Genomic DNA, 15,875 nt, shown 5'->3' on the forward strand with positions numbered 1-15,875 from the left:
ATGCTGCTACAGATGACAGGATTTCATTTTTTCAAATGGCTGAATAATATTCCATTGTGTATATATACCACATTCTCTTTATCCGTCAATGGGCACTTAGGTGGATTCCATATTTTGGCTGTTGTGAATAGTGCTGCAGCAATAAACATAGGAGTGCAGGTATCTCTTCCACTATATGGATTTCCTTTCTTTTGGATGTATACCCAGTGGTGGAATTGCTAGATCATATGATAGTTCTATTTTTAGTTTTTTGAGGAACCTCCATGATGTTTTCCCATAGTTGTTGTACTAATTTACATTCCCACCAACAGTGTGCTAGGGTTCCCCTTTGTCCACATCCTCGTCAGCATCCATTATTTCCTTTTTGATAAAAGCTATTCTAACTGGGGTGAGATGATATCTCATTGTGGGTTTTTTTTTGTTGTTGTTGTTTTGTTTTTTTTTTGAGACAGTCTTGCCCTGTTGCCCTGGCTAAAGTGCAGTGGTGTCAGCCTAGCTCATTGCAACCTCCAACTCCTGGGCTCCAGCAATCCTTCTGACTCGCCTCCCGAGTACCTGGGACTACAGGTGCATGCCACTGCATCTGGCTAATTTTTTCTATTTTTAGAGACAGGGTCTCCCTCTTGCTCAGGGTGGTCTCCAACCCCTGACCTCAAGTGATCCTCCCATCTCAGCCTCCCAGAGTGTTAGGATTATGGGCATGAGCTACTGCGCCTGCCCCTCATTGTGATTTTGATTTGTATTTCTCTGATGATTAGTGATGTTGAGCATTTTTTCATGTATCTGTTGCCATTTGTATGTCTTCTTTTGAGAAATATCTATTTAGATCTTTTGCCCATTTTTAAATCAGATTTTTTGCTATTGAGTTGAGCTCCTTTTATATTCTAGTTTAATCTGTCAGATAGACAGCTTGCAAATAAAAAAATCCTCATCTTGTAAACTACAGATTGTTACTTCCTCTATGCTCCCTTTGCTGTCTGACCCTTTATCCTTTCTTGCCCCTCTGGACATAGCACTTACTTTTCTACAATAGCTCCCCAATACTTCCTCTCACTTAGTTGTCTTCCCCCACAAGGCCTGTGTGCTCAAGGCTTATTCCTCTCTGTATCCCTAAGGCCTGGCCCAGTACTTGGCACATAATAGGTACTCAGTAGATGATGGAGAGTGGCTTGAAGGCAGAGATGGTATCTTACTTATCTTTGTATACTGTGTTTAGGATAGTGGCTGGCAATTAATTGGCACTCAAATGTTTAAAGAATTAGAACAAATACTGGTAACACAACATCTAACTGCTTTAGATGAGTTGAAGCTGCTGGGACAAATTATATCCATGATACTGGGAGAAAGAATTTAGAGTTACCACTTTTAAGGAACCATAGAGAAGAGGAAGGCAATAATTTATTATGTGCCCACCATATGCCAGCCATTGTGCTATAAGTGTTCTACATACATAGTTTTAGATGTGCTAGAAGCCTGGGGCTGGCAAATGTGGCTTCTGTCCACAGATTCTAGTGTGACTGCTTGGGCCAATCCACCTGCTAGCCCTGAAAATAACTCCCCGCAACCACCTCCCTATGTTAGTCTTTCACATTCCCTAGACAATGTCAGCTCAACAAAATAAAGAACAGGTGTAGACTTTTGAAAATGGAATTAACTGCTGAGGAAGAAGTTTTCTACTGTCAGGGATGTTCAAACACAAGCTTGGCTGACTTCTTGACTGGGAACTGATGCATTTGATAGATGACTAATCTAGTTCATTTAAGGTTCTTTCCACGGCCGGGAGAATATAGTGATGGGTCTAAGATAGAATCAGCAAACTCTTTGAGATGTGGGGATAGAGGGAGTTTCACACAAGAATGTACAACTTATCCCACTGCAAATAATGCATCCAGACACTTCCTTTATTGTTCATTCCATCCCCCCAGATCTTTTGAGGAAAATGATTCTTCTGGGTCATAGTCTCTTCATGGTACTCTCGATGTATGACTCCAGCAGGAAGATGGTTTCATCCACCTGGATCTCACTGGCATCCAACCTGAGTGAAAAAGTGAAAGCATTTGCCCAGACTGAATGTTCATTAGCATATTTAAGTTTAGAGGCTGGGGTGGGTGTGGCCATGGAGAATTGCTTAGTTGCCCTTGAGAGCAATGGGTGGAAAGCAGGAGAACCAATAGTTCATTCTTCCATTTACTAAGCATCTTTTATGTGCCAGGCATTGTGAAAACTGCTGAGAATGCAAAATATAGAGCCTCTGTCCTGGGAAAAGTTACAGTCTAACTTGCTAGGAGAAAGAAGAGCACATATAAAGGAATAGGTATAAAAGAACCTAGTGTGTTTTAAAATAGCAAGAAGCTGAAAAGTGGCTGAAGCTTAAAGTGAGTGGTGATTAGAAGAGAACTTTCCCAACCCATTAAAAGCCATCAAGGAAAAACCCACAGCTATAACATCATACTTAATGGTGGAAGACTGAAAGCTTTTCCCTTAAGATCAGGAGGAAGACAAGGATGTCTGCTATTTAACCTTTTACAGGAGGGTCTAGGTAGGGCAATTAGGCAAGAAAAAGAAATAAAAGGCATGCAGATTGGAAAGGAAGAAGTAAAAAAAAATCTCTATTCATAGACAGGTAACATGATCCTATACAGAGAAAAATCTCAAAGAATCCACAAAAAATTACTAGAACTAATAAATGATTTAGTCAAGTTGTACAATACAAAATCACATCACAGGCCAGGTGTGGTGGCTCACGCCTGTAATCCTAGCACTCTGGGAGGCCAAAGCTGGCGGATGGTTTAAGCTCAGGAGTTCGAGACCAGCCTGAGCAAGAGAGAGACCCCCGTCTTGACTAAAAATAGAAAGAAATTACCTGGACAACTAAAAATATATATAGAAAAAAATTAGCCGGGCATGGTGGCGCATGCCTGTAGTCCCAGCTACTCGGGAGGCTGAGGCAGAAGGATCGCTTAAGCCCAGGAGTTTGAGGTTTCTGTGAGCTAGGCTGACGCCACGGCACTCTAGCCTGGGCAACAGAGTAAGACTCTGTCTCAAAAACAAAACAAACAAACAAAAAAAATCACATCACAAAAATTGGTTGTTTTTGTATACACTAGTAATGAATGATCCAAAAATGAAATAAGAAAACACTAAACTAGCGTCAAAAAAATACTTAGAAATAAATTTAAGAAAAGAGGTACAAAAGAGGTGCAAGACTTATACACTGAAAACCCTAACCGCCATTCCCAAATATTGCTGAAAGAAATTAAAGAAGACCTAAATAAATGGAAATACCTCCCATGTTCGTGGGTTGGAAGATTTAATATTGTTAAAATTATAGTATTCCCAAAGATTCAATGCAATCCCTCTTAAGGTGAGTGGTGAGCAGTGAAAGGAAATGAAAATGGAGATAGGCTGTTATGAAATTGTGGAAGGCACTGTATGTCACATCAAGGAGTGTCTCCCTATACTATAAGGAGTCAATACATAACTTAAAGTAGGAGAGTGATATTAATCATTTTAAAAATAACTTTGAGAGCATTGTTGAGAGATGGTTTGGAGAAGGAGATCATAATGAAGGTCTAGGAGAGAGATGATGAAGGCCTGCATGTGGACCATGATGAAAGTCCAGATGTGAAACACATTACTGAAGTAAAACTAAGCTGGGTGTGTGGCTCATGCCTGGAGTCCTAGCTACTGGGGAGGCTGAGGCAGAAGGATCCCTCAAACCCAGGAGTTCAAGGTCAGCCTGGGTAACAAAGGCAACAAAATCCATGTTATCTTCTTCCTCATAGGCTCTACTACATGGCTCTATAAGGACCTAATAGATCTTGTTGACAGATTTAATCTATTACAGAATTAAGGCTTGACCCCTTATTTAAAAAATTAACAGAACCTGGTCAACAAGAGAGCGTGTATGGTAAAGGAGAAGCAGCTGAGAATGTCTTCAGAATTGCTAGTTCAGAAAAAATAAGTGGATTAAATTCTGTTAAATGAACTGGGGAAGAAGACAGTTTAGGTTTGCTCATGTTAAGTTGGAGGGGTTGCAGAATATTGAGATAGATTTGTCTGGAAGGTATTTTGAAATACAAGTCTGAAGTTTATGATGCTTACTTGTTGACGTTACGTTTCAGGGTCTCTAGCTGCTGACGTTCAGGGGCTGTGATCATCTCCTCTATTTCTTGTAGCTGTGCTTCCTCTGCCCCTGTAGCCTGCATAGATGCAATAATGGCTTCTACCCTCTGAGATTTTTCTAGTAGACGCCTGTCGGATAAACACAACTCTGAGGCGTGTTCCCTAACCTTGGAGATCCTTACCATTTATCTCTGAGATACAATGTTGTCCCCTTTTACCACATTCCTGGTCAAAGTGGATAATGTTACCGACTTAAGGATGTTTTCTACAAACTTCTTTGGAAATATAACTTCCCTTCTGAAACTCTTACTGCCTCTTATTTGAAGTTTGGTGGATTTGTACATTTCTCATAAATTTAATCTAAAAAGTTATTTCATTGAGGGTATGTTAGAAAAGTGTAGACTGCTGCATGATTTATGCTAATATAAACCAATGATTCAACACAACTAACTGGTTGTTATCTCTATTGGTTTCTATTTCTATGGGAAATTTCCCTTCAGGCCTTTGACCTTGAAAAATATAAACAACTCAACTGAAAATGTTACTCACTTGTTCTCTTTGGTTTCAAACTGCCTCCTTTCTATCAAGTTGGCTATGCTCTGAGGAAAGAGAATGTCAACAAATGCACATAGCTCTATTCAAGTAGCTCAGGTAAAATGGGCAAAGGGGGCACAGTAAAGGGTGAGATTTGTTTGTGTGGAGCGAACGGGGAGAAGGTTACCTTATAGCATCTGTGCAACAACATTCGGGCAGCTGACAGGATGTTCACAGTATATAAATAGAAAGTCCTGGATGGAGCATGATCTGGTGTTTTGGGAATTTCCTATTTGTCCACAGAAAGAAAAATAAGAGAAATTATACTGTTCTTCAGACCTGGCAAAGTCAACACCCACTGCATCTGGAGCTACTCAGCCCTCTCTTTGACTTATACCTTCCTCCTCCTTACTCATTCAGTATCTGTGTTTATGTCACAATCAGCCAAATGGAGAGTTTCGCTGGTCTTTCCATTTTCTTTCAGGGAAGAAAAAGAAGGCAACTAACATTTACTGAGCAACTCTATGTGCCAAGTACATTGTATTGATCTTTATGACAAATCATATTATTATCACCATTTAATAGATGGGAAATATGATGGTAGGTAACTTGCTCAGTGTAACTGGATAAGGCAGAGCTGTGATCTGACTCCAAAATCCATTCCATTTTCTTCCTCATAGGGTGTACTACATGGCTTTGTAAGGACCCAATAGATGCTATTGATAGATTTAATCTATTGCAGAATTAAGGCCCGAGAAAAGGACAGAAATGACAGGAGAAAAAAGGGCAGTGTGGCTTTGGGGTGATGTCGTGGCTATGCTTCTTTCTTACTAGGCCACTTAAAGCCTCACATTATCCTTCAAGTACTTGCTATGTCTTTGTGAATCATTTTTCTGTCTCAGAGGTAGATACAGAGTTTGCTTGGGGGTTCAGGATGTTTGACTCAGTTTTTCTCACTCTACGTCAGCTTTGCTGGTTGGCAATTATTACACCACTCGTTACCTGGAGTGATATGAAATTTTCTGAGAGCATCTTATATAGCATATCCTTTGCCTCCTTTGCAGGAATCATTGCAAAGTCTTCCACCTGCTTCTGCTCCAGGTGTTTCTTTTGCAAAACTAGTCGGAATATCCTGGCACAGCGAGACCCAAATCTGTAAATGAATGAAGAAAGCAAACGGCCTGACAACATAGAAGATTAACTTTAGCTCCTAGTCACAGACAGTGGTTGTTCTATTTCATGTGTAGAGCCAAGACCAGAGAGGAACAGTGATCAAAAAATTCTTTCGCAGTTCCACAGGTTGGGATGGTACTCACAGCTGACTCAATTGAGTGCCCTAATTCCTGCATTTGTAAGCAAAGGCTTTAGGGAAGCTGGTTGATTTGCATCATTGAGAATTAAGCAGTAGGTTATTTTAGGGTAAAGAGTAGTAGTAGATGGGATCTATAGCAGTCCAGTGAAAAGTGGGGCAAAGTGTGCCAAGGTGTGGCTATATTCATTGCTTACATAATAATCAAATTACTTGTTCAAATGGGGTATAGATAGGAAGTGTCTGACCCCAATCCTAATTAGAGTGACCCCCTTACCTCTCCTGTACAACGGACTCCAGAGTGGCTGTGGCTAGGCATGCTAATGCCTTATGGAGGTCTTTATATAGAGAATTAAGGTCACTCAGTAATGTTTTGGCCTGGTCAGTGTGATCTTAGTTTTATTCCTAAGTCTCTAGTTTATATTTAAAAATTAAATGCTATTTTGTTTTTCACATTGGTTTCATTTATAGTATACAAGTATTTCAAAACCTTAATAAATGAGGGTGTCTGAGTAAGGGTTTTGCTTAACAAAAATTTGGTTAAGTAAAAATCCTTTTCATTTATCATCAGTGTGGTTCACTGAAAATTCATAAAAATATTAAATTTTCTAACTTATTTAGCATACTAAACATTACCAAATCTTTCTTTCATAAGTCACCATTCTGCTTCATAGCTCAGGCTGCCTGACTGTAAGGAAATAACTGGTAAGGATACTGATGACATACATTCCGCCACCACTGTCGCCAGACTTTCCAACAAACTCTAGCTATTAAAAAAAGAGAGAGAGAGAGAGAGAATCTGTTAGCTGAATGGAAAGTCCAGTGATTCTGTTTCCAATGGAGTAAATCTGGCCAAGAGTCTGTAGCAGATAGCCTTCCTATCAGACGATGATGGAGAAATAGTCTGGGCTGGCTAGGTAGAGAATGAGGCTACAGGGGAATGATACTAGGTATCAGTGGCAAAAATAAATTGTAAACAGAGCAGACTAAAGGAAAAAAAAAAAAAAAAAAAAGCAAAAACAGACTTACTGGATCATCTGCCAGCAGAGTGAGATACTGATCCAGAACTTGCTTAGAGATGTTATAGCCAACAGGTAGGGATCTGAAGATCTATGGAGCAAAAAGACACTGCACATGGTTGTGGGAACTTAGAACTGCTGACATTACTAAAATAAAGGCGTTTTAGTTTTAGATATCACAAGTATAAAAATGTCCAAAATATTCACAGCAGCATTGTTTATAAAAGACTAGAAACATCCAAATGTCCAGTAATAAGGAATTGATTAAAATAAAGTACAGCATGGCCATTAAGTGGAATACGAAACAGCTATTTATAAAGAATGAGACAGACCTACACATATTGATATGAAAAGAAGTTTTACATGTACTATCATATGAAAAAAGTTATAGAGCAGTATGTGGAGTCTAGTCCCATTTTGGGGTTAAAAAATATATATTCCCACATATATGTTAGACTACATATAAAAAAAGGTCTGAGTAAAAACAGAGTCTTGCTCCATTACCCAGGCAGGTGGGGAAGTGGCATGATTATGGCTTACCACAACCTCGAACTCCTGGGCTCTGCCATCCTCCTGCCTCCGCCTCCTGAGTAGCTAGGACTATAGGTGCAAGCCACCATGCCAGGCTAATTCTTTAATTTTTTGTAGAGACGAGGTCTCACTATGTTACCCAGGCTGGTCTCGAACTCCTGAGAAAAAACTTATATTTAAATTTTTTGTTACACAGTAAGTTAGAAATTTTAAAAATAAACACTATAAAAATATAGTAACAATATTTAATTTAAATAATTACAGTCATGTGCTACATAACAATGTTTCAGTCAATGACGAACTGCACGTACAATGGTGGTCCCATAAGATTATAATGGAGCTGAAACATCCTTATTGCCTTGTGATGTCGTAGCTATGGTAATATCATAGTGCAGCAACACAGTGCAATACCTTACTCCTGTGTTTGTGGTGTAAATAAACCTACTGTGCCGCCAGTCATATAAAAGTATAGCACGTACATGGCTGAGCATGGTGGCTCACGCCTGTAATCCCAGCACTTTGGGAGGCTGAGGAGGGAGGATCACTTGAGGCCAGGAGTTTGAGACCAGCTTGGGAAACAAAGCAAGACCCTGTCTCTATAAAATAATAAGAAAAGGTAGCTGGGCGTGGTGACGTGCACCTGTAGTTCCAGCTACTCAGGAGGCTGAGGCAGGAGAATCACTTGAGCCCAGGAGTTCGAGGCTGCAGGAAGCCATGATCAGGCTGCTCACTCCAGCTTCGGGACAGAGTGAGACCCTGTCTCTAAAACAAACAAATAAAACTATAGCACATACAATTATGTACAGTACATAATGCCTGATAATGATAATAAATGACTATGTTACTGGTTTCCATATGTATAATAGTATAATTTTTATCAATATTTTAGAGTGTACTCCATTTATTAAAAAAAAAAGTTAACTGACCTCAGGCAGGTCTTTTAGGAGGTATTCCAGAAGAAGGCATTGTTATTACAGGAGATGACAGTATCATGCATGTTATTACCAATGATGATCTTCCAGTGAGACAACATACCGAAGCGGAAGACAGTGACACTGATGACCCTGACCCTGTGTAGGCCTGGGGCCTAGGCCACACAGTGTGTGTCTTATTTCTTAACAGAAAAGTTTAAAAAGTAAAAAAAAAAAGAAAAAAAGATTTTTGTACAGTGTAATGTGTTTGTGTTTTAAGACACTTTGACTAAGAGAATGGTTTAGATTTTTAAAAGCTGCATCCTAAGAGACCAAACATTTCAGTGCTCACCAATTGAAGATAATCTTTGCCCCAGCTCAAACAACAAAAACCCTTTTCTTTCAATGCTCAGACCTCAACCTAACCCCAGGCTCTATGTATAGTAATTGTCATAACACCCAAGAGCCTGTCAGAAAGCTAGCACAAGAATATTAAACTCACCTCATTGGAAGACAATGGCTGGGTGAAGGGGGCACTAGAGGGAGTGGTAATCTCACTCATCCGGAGCATGGTCCGCACGATCTCGCTGCTTGTCTGGGTTTGAAAAGTAAATTGTAATTCAGAAATCACCTAGCTGCCCCCGGCTCTGGCTATGTCCCATGACTATCTATATCTGACAAATAAATGAATGTTCCCGAAGACCACTGACAGACCCACTTAGCCATTACCTGGTCCATCCTGTTGGCAACTGCACTCACAATGGCTTGGTCACGGAAGTGCTGGTGGAATCTGTCAAGATTGGCCTGCCAATAAATCCCATCATCTGGAATGGGCTGAGGAAGAAAAAAGGCTTAGAAAGAAACATTTAGATATAGTGGAGAGTTTTCTAGTGAGGAGCTTGGATTTAACTGTTCACCATTTTTTTCTTATATAGTACCAACTAAATTGGTTGGAGAAAAATCATTCAATCATGTGGATAGTATCTCAACAAATCCCAACAGGTTCTGTAAGCTCATCTCCAGTCTTTCTCTTCATATTTTAACTGTTCATTATTTGAAAATCTCCCAATGACCCCTCTCTTCTCACTCGTAGCAAATGACCTTGCCTTTGATTTCACAGAGAAAATAGAAGCCATTAGGCCAGAACTCATTCAACTTTGTCCACACATCCCTATCACATTTCTTTCTTTTTTTAAATTTCTATTTTCACTCACTTTTATCACAGCAGAAAAATGTTCCTTCTGTTACTTAAGGTTAATGCCCATACTGGTATCCTAGACTTTACCTTCTCGTTCATTCTCAAGGATCCAGCTCAGTTTTCCCTCCTGTCCTCTGAGATCTTCAGCCTCTCCTTCTTTACTGCCTTCTTCTCATCAGTCTTTACCTTGTCCAAGTCCCTTCTAACCTAGAAGAATTTTCCTTCAACCCTAAGTCTCCCCTCCTCTTCCTTTCTGTCACAGCCGAGCTTCGCAAAGAGTTGGCCATCCCAGCTGTATTTCCATCTAGATTTACTCAACCCATTTCCACCACTGTACTGAAATGTCAATTGTCACTGGCATTCCAGTGAAATTCCACCATTGTCCTTGAGGACTTCCCTATTGCTAAATTCAAAGAATACTTTCTAGTTCTGATCTTATTTGACCTTTTAGAAGCATATGACATGGTTGGACATTTTTATTCCTCCTTAAAACTTTACGTGGCTCCTTGGATTTTATGACACTTCTTTTTTCTTGGTGCTACTTCTAACCTTCCTGGCTACCCTTCTTCAGTTTCCATAGATTCCTTTTTCAAATCCTACCTATAAATACTGGTGTTCCTCAGGGTTCTGTCCATAGCCCTCCTTTCTTTTTATTCTACATGCTATACTTGGGTAATTTTATCTGCTCTTCAACTATTGATGCCTTTCCAAATCTATTAATTCCAGAACTCTCTATTAAGCTCCAGATGCTAGACCTAACTGCCTGTTTGTTCCCCCACTCTGTTCTGTTTTTTAAGTTTTCAGGTAACTACACTATAACCAACCCAATTTCTTGGGTATTATCACTAACCCCTTGCTCTCCATCATCTACCATCCCATTACCAAATTCTATCTTTTATTTATATTTATCAGATGTCTACTTTTATTTCTCCTGTCATTATCTTATATCAGGCTCTAATCATGGCTTAACTGGATTACTACAATAGCCTCCTAACTGGTTTTCAGTTAGTTCACTTTTTTTTTTTTAACATAGTAGACACTATAAAAAGAGTAACTGGGTTTTCTGCTTCTAATCTTGTTGCTTTTGCATTATTCTCCCCATTTCTCATAGAGTAGTGCCTTTTTTTTTTTTTTTTTTAAACTTTTTGGGTCACAGTTCCCTTCAAGAATCTGTTGAAAGCTATGGAGTGCACTGCGTGGATTTCTACTAAGAGCAATGGGAAGCAATTAAAGGAGTCTAATCAGTGACATGTTGTTTTGTTTTGAACTTAGAAAGTCATTTTGGCTGCTAATTAGGTAAGAATGCAGGTAAGGAGTCCATTAAGGAGAGTTGGCAAAGTATTGATAAGAGACAACAGTATCTTGGACTAGAGGGATAGCAGTGGAAAAGATGAGAAATGACTGGATTTGAGTTAACTTTTGAAATTGTTCTGACAGGTTTTACTGTGAGATTAGAGGTTCCAAGGATTTTAACCTAAGCAAACTGTGATGTCCTAGGTGTCGGCCTAGGTGGTTGTGTCCTTTAATAAGATGAGGAAATTTATGAGGGAGCAGACATTTGCGAGGGGGAAATCAATTATTTTGTTTTGGCTATACTAATTTTGAGATGCTTATTAGACATCTTTATAGGGATACTGAGAAGGCATTTGAATGCAGTTTAGGTCTATGTATATCTTTTTAGACTCATTTCTCATCACTGGTCCCTATGGGTCCATAGGTTCCAGCCATACTGAACAATTTAAACTTTTTCTGGGCCTCTTTTTGCATAAGCTGTTACCTCTGTTCAATGAATGAAGTTAAGCCTCAGAAAGGAGACAACAATGGACTTCACTCTTTATTGGTCTATTCCTGGCCAGTATTTAATGAAGTATATAATCTACTTCTTAGCTCAAGAACATTTAAGCTCTCTTGGGGCTTGTTATCTGGGTGCTCTTTTTGGCCTGCTTCAGGGTGAGGACTCCTAATCAAAAAGCCCCATACCTCTTTGTTATCTGCAGTATGTTTTGGTCTCTTGGCCTTGGGCTCCCCAGCAGCATCTTCATCAGATGATCTCCTTCTTTTACCTTTCCCTGCCAAACAAAACAACTGAGCAGTTAGGCTACATCTCATATGATGACAGGAAATGACCAAACACGAAGTTATCTCTTCATCCCAAAGATACCTATAGCTGCCTCTAGGTTAGAGTTGCTTAGGAGACTGAGGAACCATAAGAAGCTCAAATAAATGATGAAGTCGCCTGAAACTCAGCATGTTCAAAAAGAAATTCATAATTTTTCTCCCTCAAACTGGTCTTCCTCCAGTGGTTCCTTTCAAAGCAAATGGTACTGTCTTCCACATGTGCAAGTCAGACACTTAGATGTCATTCTTGATAACTATCTCCCTCACTCCTTCTATATATGAGTTTTCACCAGTCTGTCTACATTTACCTTTGCCTCAACCTCCCATCCTTTCTATAGACAGAAAATCTTTTAAAAATGTATATTACATCATGTCACTTCCCGGCTTAAAATCCTTTAGTGGTTTTCCTTTGCTCTTCGGATAAAGAGCAGATGTTCTCTAAGGTCTTGCTTGATCTAGCCCCTGCCTATCTCACATCCAGTACTAACCAGGACGGACCGACCCTGCTTAGCTTCTGAGACCAGACTCCTGCCTGTCTCCCAAACTTTATGTATCTCGTGCCTCACTTTCATTTGTTTACCATGCTTTAGCTATACTGACCTTCTTTCACTTCCTCAAATGTTCTATTTTTTTCTCACTACATACTATTCCCTTTGCCAAAAATGCTCATCCTCTGTTACCTCATGGGTTAGTTTCTATTTCTGCTTCAAATCTTAGCTCAAATGCCATTTTCTCAAAGAAACACGTGCCCAAACCTCCCAATAAATCCAGTACCCCATTATATATTTTCCTAACACCTCATACTTCATTGTACTTATCAGTTTGTTAGTTATATGCCTATGTGATTATTTGATTAATGTATATCTCCTATACTAGAGTTAAGCCCCATAAAGGCAGTGACCATGGTTTTTTCATTACTATACACCACAATGTCTGGCACATAGCAAATATTTGGTAAATGCTCAACTGATTCATAGATTTAACAATAAAAAAAGAAGAATCCACAATTAGGGCAAGTCACAGTTCCAAAGGTCAAAATTCCTTACCTATCAAGCTCAGTTTGGGAACCAGGTACATGTCCTTTTCATTAGTGACAAGTGTGGGGGCAGGTGGTGGTGGCCCAGGGTCTGAACTCTCAGTGGTAGCTACCAAGGGGCAGCGCTGTACAAAGTGTGTGTCTGCCAGTCGCACAAATGTGTTTGATACCTCAGCATAGTCCATGGTCTTGCCATCTGTACAACAGGGGGAAAGAGGCAGGTGAGATGGTCTAAAAAGAGTTGAGGGTCCACTCCTGTGGCTAGCCAATCTATGCTTTTGTTAATAGCTATGGATAGGGTACTGACCTTCCATGGTCTCTGTGAGCCGGTCTGCCACCTTCTTAACCACAGCTGACATTGTCAGTTTGCCATTCAACAGCAGCTCCTCAACAATCAGCTCTCCAGTGTCACTGTATAGTGTTTTGGTAGTATAGATATACCGGGGATACCTAAGCATCCGCAACACCCGGCTACACTGGGCTTCATACTCCACCACACCACGTTTGTGTACTTGATAAATCACCAGGTTATGTTGGATGAGGACACAAAGGGCTTTTTTCACCTAGATAGGACCCAAAAGAAAGAAAAGAAAGATCTGAAGATATAGCTCATTATTGCTGGCAATTTTTTGTCCATCAGCTTACTAAGTATCAGCAGATGGCTGGATAAGAATCTCTGTGCTTATGCCCTCTCTCCATTGGAGTAGCTAATAAGAATCACACACCAAAAGAAGAAATCAGGAAGATTCCTTGCCATTATGCACCTGTTCTTCTGATCCTTATCTTTCAAAGCACAATTTACTTTCCTTCTATCATTCTCATTCCTTAAAAGGTAATACTGAGATTAGTAGACTCACTCTAAATAAAGGAGATATAGCATAAGAAGAGCAAAGATTTGCCTAAGGAGCTATTAATGAACTAGGAACACACTGAGAAGCAGAACCTTGGGGCCTATGCCCCATCCTTTTTCCCCCCAAATAACAGTGTTCTCATCCTAGGGGAGGCTTTTGCCATTTTCCATTTTCTGGGGTGGGGAGTAAACATATTCAAAGGTAGATGAAAGAAATTAATGAAAGAAATAAAAGAGAGCAAATTAATGTCATTTATTTAAATATACCTGATCCAGCGACGTTCCGGTGTCATGGGCAATTACTCTTAGTGGTTGGCTGCCAGTTCTGATTAAGTGGACTCCAATTTTTTCTACAATCTCTCCAAAATGCTCTTGTAGCAACAAAGAACATAGCTTAATTTCTGCTTGAGTCATTGTACTGGGAGTCTGAGAGCTAGTGAAAAAAAAAAAAAAAACAACCAAAAATGTATAATGGAAAGTTTTTCTTTCGTGTTGGGAGTAGAGCTGCTGAATGTAAATTCATGTATTCTGGCTAGGCAAGGTGGCTCATGCCTGTAAACCCTGAAGTGTGGGAGGCTGGGGCAAGAGGAGCACTTGAGGCCAGGAGTTGGAGGCTGCAGTGAGCTATGATCACATCAGTGCACTGCAGCCTGGGTGACAGAGCATGTAAAAAAAAAAAAAAATCATGTGTTCTTTCTAGAGGGCAATTGGATAATGCATATCAAAAGCCTTAAAATCTTGCATTTTGCCAGGCATGGTGGCTCATGCCGGTAATCCCAGCACTTTGCGGGGCTGAGCTGGGACGATTGCTTGAGGCTAGGAGTTCAAGACCAGCCTGAGCAAGAGTGAGACCCCATTTCTACAAAAAATAGAAAAATTAGCCAGCTGTGGTCCTGTGTGCCTGTGTCCCAGCTACTCAGGAGACTGAGGCAGGAGGATCACTTGAGCCCAGGAGTTTGAGGTTGCCACTGTACTCTAGTCCAGGTGACAGAGCAAGATGTTGTCTCAAAAAACAAACAAACAAAAAAAACCTTTCATATCTTTGACTCAATAATTTCATTTTGGATATTCCATTCCAAGGAAATAATAAAAAGAATCACCAGTTCTCTTTATACTACTGATATACTGGAAATAACCTAATGTCTAACAGTAAATTATAGCATACTCATACAATGGAATACTATACCAGCATTTAAAATGGATATTATTAGCATAGAAAATTATTCATTATGTATTAAGTGACAGAAGCAAACTGCAAAGAGAAGTGTAGACTACAATTCAATTACTGTAATAAAAACATGTATGCATAGGAAAAAAGACAGAAGACTGTACATCAAATTTATTTTTAAGGGATTATGTGTGATTTTAATTTTCTTTATAGATTGGGAGATGATTTTGCAGTCTGTCACAGTCTTTAGATTCTACAGTTCACTGCTTGGAAAAATCATGGTCATTGTTCACAGCCCAGTGGGAGTCAACAGGCAGTGTCATTCCCAGCCCATGAAGGAAATGACAATTTAGAAAAAGAAGTTAGGAGATAAAGGACAGCTTCTCAACAGACTGTTTCAAATAGGAGATTAAGTTATGCTGTTTGCACGACCGTATTTAACTCTAAAACTTCTATTCTTTGACAAAGTAAACGCAATAAAAAACAGACGTAGTTGATTACACGATTACTTCCTTATCACAAGCTACCAAACATTGTTCATTTATTTCTCTCAATTCCTTAGAAGCCAAGTCTTTGCCCCCCAGCCTCAGTATCACAAGATAGGCCTATTTCACCCATCTACGTGTCTCTGCAGAAGCATCTCCAGACTCTTGCTTGGCTCCTAGCTCGTCATTCCCTTCACGCAAGTTCCCGTTCCCAAATTGGTCTCTCTTGGTCCACCGTCAGGGCAGCCTCGCTCAGACAGCATTTTCCACTAACCTCAGGGTCAGTACAATCCAGAGGCCCCAAGCCTAACGCCCTCGAGCTTTCCACTACGCCTTCCCGTGGCTCCCGCTAGCCGCCGGAGCAGAGGGGGAACCCACGGCCCTTTCTCGGAAGAGGACGGCCACCCAGCAGGACGCGGAAAAGGAAAAACGCGTGTCGCTCTACCCCAGAGTTTCGCTGGCTTCCGGGGACGCTCTTTCTTTCTTCTCGCTAGAAAGCTGGAGGACTGGCGAGGGGCCGTTTGAGGAGCCGGCGGGCGGGCCGCGGCAGGCGGACTCTCCTTCCTGCGCCTCTCTGGTGCTGGGGGGGCG

At 40.3% G+C, this 15,875-nt stretch overlaps 1 protein-coding gene across 1 annotated transcript; it reads right to left on the minus strand.

Moving 5' to 3' along the window:
• Positions 1-1,883: 1,883 nt before the first annotated feature.
• On the minus strand, positions 1,884-15,716 carry POLR3C (RNA polymerase III subunit C). Its single transcript, XM_069480725.1, has 15 exons — positions 15,559-15,716; positions 13,899-14,064; positions 13,089-13,344; positions 12,792-12,977; positions 11,608-11,696; positions 9,159-9,263; positions 8,932-9,024; positions 6,998-7,078; positions 6,684-6,735; positions 6,246-6,306; positions 5,662-5,812; positions 4,847-4,948; positions 4,675-4,724; positions 4,105-4,254; positions 1,884-2,035 (listed from the first exon to the last, which is right to left on the minus strand). The coding sequence occupies exons 2-15, from the start codon at positions 14,043-14,045 to the stop codon at positions 1,954-1,956; spliced, it is 1,605 nt and encodes a 534-aa protein (XP_069336826.1). The 5' UTR covers positions 14,046-14,064; positions 15,559-15,716; the 3' UTR covers positions 1,884-1,953.
• Positions 15,717-15,875: the final 159 nt, after the last annotated feature.

Source organism: Eulemur rufifrons, chromosome 8, assembly GCF_041146395.1.
Source record: "Eulemur rufifrons isolate Redbay chromosome 8, OSU_ERuf_1, whole genome shotgun sequence".
In the NCBI taxonomy this organism is placed as follows: domain Eukaryota; kingdom Metazoa; phylum Chordata; class Mammalia; order Primates; family Lemuridae; genus Eulemur; species Eulemur rufifrons.